The sequence below is a fragment of the Hipposideros armiger genome, unplaced genomic scaffold (genome assembly GCF_001890085.2).
Source record: "Hipposideros armiger isolate ML-2016 unplaced genomic scaffold, ASM189008v1 scaffold_739, whole genome shotgun sequence".
NCBI classification, from domain to species: Eukaryota; Metazoa; Chordata; class Mammalia; order Chiroptera; family Hipposideridae; genus Hipposideros; species Hipposideros armiger.
This window is the reverse complement of record NW_017732089.1, coordinates 590357-596208: the sequence shown is the minus strand read 5'-3', so window position 1 is coordinate 596208 and position 5852 is coordinate 590357. Positions and strand designations below refer to the sequence as shown.

At 44.9% G+C, this 5852-nt stretch overlaps 1 protein-coding gene across 1 annotated transcript in view; it reads right to left on the bottom strand.

Annotated features, from left to right (window-relative positions):
- The window catches only part of CHD4 (chromodomain helicase DNA binding protein 4), a 34435-nt gene that overhangs the window by 7361 nt on the left and 21222 nt on the right, over window positions 1-5852 (bottom strand). The window contains exons 26-32 of the mRNA XM_019627665.1: window positions 1709-1889; window positions 1538-1624; window positions 1361-1449; window positions 1125-1258; window positions 697-841; window positions 427-592; window positions 44-174 (exon numbers count right to left, since the gene is read on the bottom strand). Of these exons, the coding sequence (XP_019483210.1) occupies window positions 44-174; window positions 427-592; window positions 697-841; window positions 1125-1258; window positions 1361-1449; window positions 1538-1624; window positions 1709-1889 (933 nt within the window). The remainder of the gene's footprint in view (window positions 1-43; window positions 175-426; window positions 593-696; window positions 842-1124; window positions 1259-1360; window positions 1450-1537; window positions 1625-1708; window positions 1890-5852) is intronic.

The window sequence follows — 5852 nt, the reverse complement described above, 5'->3', positions numbered from 1 at the left end:
GACAGGCCAGTACCCAAAAGGAAGAGTGGGTTTATCCATTTGCCTTTGGTATGGCATCGTCACCCCAATCTCTTACCTCAACGGTGGCCTCAGGGGCTGTAGGTTTAACCTCCTTTTCTCCTTCTGCATTCTCTTCTTCTTTGAGGCTATTTTCCTCTATTTTTATCCCATCCTCTGCAACCAATAGAAAACAATTAGGAAGGTCCTAGATCAGAGAAGTCATGCCTTCTCAGTCTGTCTCATCTTAAATTGTCCTCTCGTGCCTTTAAGAGCCAGCCCTATACTCAGGACGGCCCTCCTAAACTGAGAGGGTGATTGCTGTGTGTCCTGCCAGACTCCCCTGTTTGTACTGAGTACAGGGAAGCAGAGAAAGCATAGGCAAGGACAAGAAGAGAGGGGCAGAAATGACAGTACAGGCAGACTTACCAGCAGGTGGGGCAGGTGCAGGAGTATTGGGTTGTGTGTCCCCTGGAGTGGAGGGTGTAGGAGTCTTTGGGGAAGGTGACCCTGGCTGGGACATTTTCTTGTTTTCCTCTACTTCAGCGAGTTCAGGCATACTCCAGCGCCCATTAACATGTTCAAACTCCTGAACCTATAGCAATGGAACAAGAAATTGAAGACGCAATTCCAGCTTTTACTATAATCCTACAGTCTCCCCTAGAAACCCTAAACAATGGAGAGAGGCTCAGGGCTCACCTTCTTGCGAATCAAAGACATGACGCCAATCCTAGTAAGGACATGCTGACGAGACAGGCCTTCTCGGGGGACACCATCAGCAAAGGTCTCAGCCCCATCTGCTCCCGGCTCACATAAATGCCGCATAAAAAGAGAGACGTAAGCCCTGTAGTGAACAAGTAGAGAAATGAGTTAAAACAGTGATCATGCCAACTCTTAGATCAGATTCTTTTGCACTAAAGGCTGGTCTCCAGACCCCACACCATGTCCCAGGTTCTCTTCCAGAGAAACTAGGAACACAAAGAGCCCTATTATAATACTAAGAGCTTCACCTGCCAACTTCCGCGGAAGAAACAGCCCACTTCCCCACACAGCCTGGATCAGTGCGATGGAATGACCAAAGATCAGAAGCCCTTGCTCTACATCAGTCATTCCAGCTCTCAGCTTACTTGAACTCTTTCTCTGATTTGCCTCGCAGATCTCTCACGAGCCACTGGGTGGTAAAAGCATCCTGAGGTGGCATCCCATATCGCATAATTGCATTAAGAAAGGCTTTTCGCTGCCGAGCATTAAAACCAAGTACCTATGGGAAGAAGGAACCTCAGTGAGAGGGAGCAAGTCTTACTCTACCAAAGACCCAACATCAGCACTCACCCACGCCTCCTTAGAATCATTTGGCACTTACTTCAATATTCCCACCAACGCGGGCCAACAGAGGAGGCAATGGTTTATCTTTATCATTCCGCAGGCCCTTGCGACTGGGCCTGCGGGGAGCTGCAAGAAGAAAAAAAAATGCATGAGTGACACTGGTAGGGGTATTAGACAAAGCAGTAAACAATCAGCAGAAAGGCACAGTCCTTACCTTCTGAACGTTCATCAAAGTCTTCATCACCTTCCTCTGAGGCCACTGAATAATCGGACTGGTTGTCGGACTGGTCGTCCTGCCAATCTGGAGGGAGAGAGGGCAGATGAGCGGGGCCCACTGCTCTAGTGGAACGGCCCATGGGTGGGGGGCGGGGCCGGCCACACACACCTCGGTCCTCCTGGGAGCCATCATTGTAGTTGACCTGTTTACGGATTCTTTTTCCTTTGCCCAGATTTCGGGCTAGATCTTCTTGCTGCTGCTCATAATGGTGCCGCAGCAATTTCTCCCAGTAGTCAGGATCCACACTTTCTTCCTGTTTTATGATTTCCCGTTCTACCTCCTCTTCCTCCTGGGACAGAGGGAGGGCCAGGACTCAGGGGTGCTGAAGTCAGCACCACCAGCTACCCCTGGTCCTCACAGTTCCCATTCTGCTAACTCCTTTTCATGACTGGACTCTGAAAAACTTGGTGTGCCTGCTTGGACCTAAGAACTTAAAAGAAATTGAATTGACAGGACATGGCGCCTCATAATTATGTATAGATCAGCAGTCAACATAAAGAAAAACATAGGATGGAGCTGTTATCACACGAGAAGGAAGAGGAGAAGTGTGCTTTCTTCTAATCCTTTATTGACATGTACACAGCTGGGAGACAGCAAAATGTAGAAGAGAGATTAGAGCCTTAGCAAGGCAGAATGGAGATGCTTCTGAAATCCTGCAAAAGATTTTCATAAGATAACACAGAAGGGCCACAAACACTTTGGTTCTTTATAAACATCATCAAAGTTTACCAATTGTGTGCAAAAAAAATTATATATTTTACGTCCCCATGTTTATGCTCCTCTGAAAGTCTTGTATTTTTTTCAGACATTTCAGGACCACTAATTCCAAATCCCTTGCATTAAACTACTAATAGGGCAATATTAGAAACCTAAATTTCCATCATTACGGAACTAATTAAGTAAATGTTGGGGGCTGGGAGTAGGCAAAATGGGTGAAGGGGGTCAAAAGGTATAAACTTCCAATTATAAAATAAGTAATGGGCATGTAATGCACAGTATGGTAACTATAGTTAATGATATTATATTGCATATTTAAAAGTTGTTGAGAGTAGATCTTAAAAGTTCTCGACTCGGGCCGGCCGAGTGGCGCGATGGTTAAGAACTGACTTGGAACGCCAGAGGGCCCCGGTTCGGATCCCATATATGAGGGCCAGTGACACTGCCCTNAATTTTTCTCAGTGACTCGGGCTCAAAACTTCAGTTATTTTTGGCTTCTCACTCCTTTGCATCTCAAATCCAGTTAAGTCAGGAGTCAGCAAACTACGGCAGGGGGCCACATCTGGCCTGCTGCCTGGTTTTGAATGGCCCAAGAGCTAAAAATGGTTTTTCACATTTTTTAAATGGTTGAAAAAAGTCAAAATAAGGGTTTGTGACACTTTGGGGGCCAGCTGAGTGGCTCAGTTGGTTAGGAGCGCAAGCTCTAAGCAACAGGGTCACTGGTTCAATTCCTACACAGGCCAGTGGGCTGCACCTGAGATGAGCTGCTGCTGAGCTGCCAATGAGTGGCAGGATGGCTCAGCTGGTGAGAGCACATGCTCCTAATAACAAGGTTACCGGTTCGACTCCCGCATGGGATAGTGGGCTACACCCACCTGCAACTAAGACTGAACAAGGCACCTTGAGCTGAGCAGCTGCAAGCTGCTGATGGGCGGCTGGATGGTGATTGGACTTGGAGCTGAGCTAGCTGTGCCCTTGACAGCTAGGACTGAAGGACAACAACTTGGCTGTTCCCCTTCTCCAATTCCCCAGCACTGTTCCCATTCCCCAGTTCCCCCAATAAAATCTTAAAAAAGTTTGTGACACTTCATAAAAATTACATGAAGTTCAAATTTGAATGTTGATAAAGGTCTATTGGAACACATTCATACTTACTCGTTTATCACCTACAGCTGCTTTCACACAACAACAGAGTTGAGTATTTGCAACAGAGACCATTATGTCCCACAAAGCCTGAAAGTTACCATCTGCCCCTTTAATAGAAAAGGTCTGCTGACCCCTACAATAAATCAGTAAATTGTCAATTCTTTGGTGTTTTATTTCCTTTACCTTATCTTTTTCATTTTCCACAACCACCAGCATTACATCCAAGCCCTTACTACCTCCTGACTATATGATAACTCTATCATTTCATGAATGTTCTATTTCCATTTCCTTTGGTCATATCAAAACTCTTCACAAACCTTTAATGGCTACCGATTAACTATAGGGTAAAGTCCAAATTCTCTTATCTAGTGCCAAAAACCCACCTACTGACCTCTAGCCCTTACCTCTCTCTTCAGCCTACCTCCCACCATCACCCAAGTGTTTTCTACAACCCAACTGGATTAATTTGCTATTTGTAAACACCCTAAGCTCTGCTACTTAATCCCTTTTGGTTTGAACAGTCTTCTGTTTCTGTCCAACAATTTCTATTACATTCATCAAAACTTAACTCAAATACCACCTTCTCCATGAAACCATTTATGAACTCTCTCCCCACTCCCCAAGTTCCCTCTGGAGAACTTATGGATTCAGTCATTTCCCTCCCAATACCCAGAACGGCGTTCATTTAAACTGAAAGTTCCTTGACAACAGGTACCATGCCTTATTTGTCTTTGTATCCTGTGCCACTCATTGCTTGGCACATAATGTTTGAAGGTTTATTAGTGTACATTTCTTACTTCTCCAATTATAATCAGCTTACGAGCCACATGTCTTGTCTTCATTCCCATTTTGATGGTCTGCACACAAGGTGCCCTCAATAAACATTTGCTGAATTCCTGAGTTAGGCTCCTTGCAGTCCTAGGCTTGTTAGCCCTAGTGATTCTGAAAACAGAGTTCTACCTTTGCATTTCCTTTTCACATCCACTCCACCCCTTATCCACACAGGTACTCTTCAGACCCAGAAAAAAGTACCACCAGCACACTGACAGTCGTACCTCCTCAAAGATCCAGTTCAATCCACCTCTGTACCTTTCCTGAACATGCCAAACTACTGTGTTCCCCGAACATACCCACTGCACTAGTCTGTCATTCATTAGACACAGTCATCTTCAGCCCTTGAACAGCTGGTTAATTTTCAAGTCTGTATGTCTTGATCTCTAAGATTTAAGATACTTGGGAGCAAAGCCTTTCATGGAATACAAAAAGTGAAGTACACAGAGCAAAGTAAACAATGTGGAAGAATGAACAGATTCCCTCCTTTGCAGTCCCTTCTGCACTTTAAGGGCTGTCACTTCAACACGGTATTCCTCCCCATCCTGCTCACCTTGAACCTTCGGGCTAGAAACTTATTCTTGATCTCTAAGAAATTGCCACGGTTCATTTCACCCTTGAAAGGCTCATTGAGGATGGCATAGCGTGGGTCATTCTGGATGTCCTGCCACCGGGCATAGCCATGGCTATTGGAAAATTGCTCAGGAAAAACAACAAGGAAAGTAAGAACCTCAAACTGTGGGACCTTCAGAAGCTTTCACCAAGAATCTCAGCCCAGACCCAGGCAAAGGATACTTTATGATGCCAGCCAGCAGCCAGTAGTCATGCCGTCGATGCCAGATCTCGTAAGTCTTCTTGGTGACTGTGGCTGCCCGCTCCTCATTCTGCCAAAGGGAGTGCAACTCTGAAGAGGAATTTAGGGAAGGTTGGGGAGAAAAAGAAACACAGACATCTGTGAGAATTCAAAAAGCTATTTATTCCTTCCCCCTGAGATAGCATCTTAATAGTATGCCTATGGCTTTCTAACACGGAACCCACGGGGCTATGCAATCAGCCTGGCCTTCCATCATCTACCGTGTTTCCCCAAAAATAAGACTGGGTCTTGTATTTTTGCTCCAACAATCTACATTTATTCATTTATTCATGTATAAATATCTACATTTATTCAAACAGCCATGTCTGGCTGACAATCTTAACTGGGGCTTATGTTTGAGGTAGGGCTTATATTATGAGCATCCTGAAAAATCATGCTAGGGCTTATTTTCCGGTTAGGTCTTATTTTTAGGGAAACAAGGTAATAGAGGTGAAGTCTCTGTACCCTGGTTTCTGACAACAACCCTAATTTCACCTCAGATCTTTCTAACCCCAGTGGGCCCCTCATTTTCATACCAGTAAAACCACCATCTGCAATGTTGAACATGAAACGCTGTTTAATATTTTTCTTCTGCTTCTCATCATTCAGGTCCTTGGGGGTCTCTCCATTCTGAAGCATCACCTCTTTTTTCTCTTCTTCTTCTTTCTTCTCTTCTACAGGATATGCAGAAAGAAAATTTCAGCT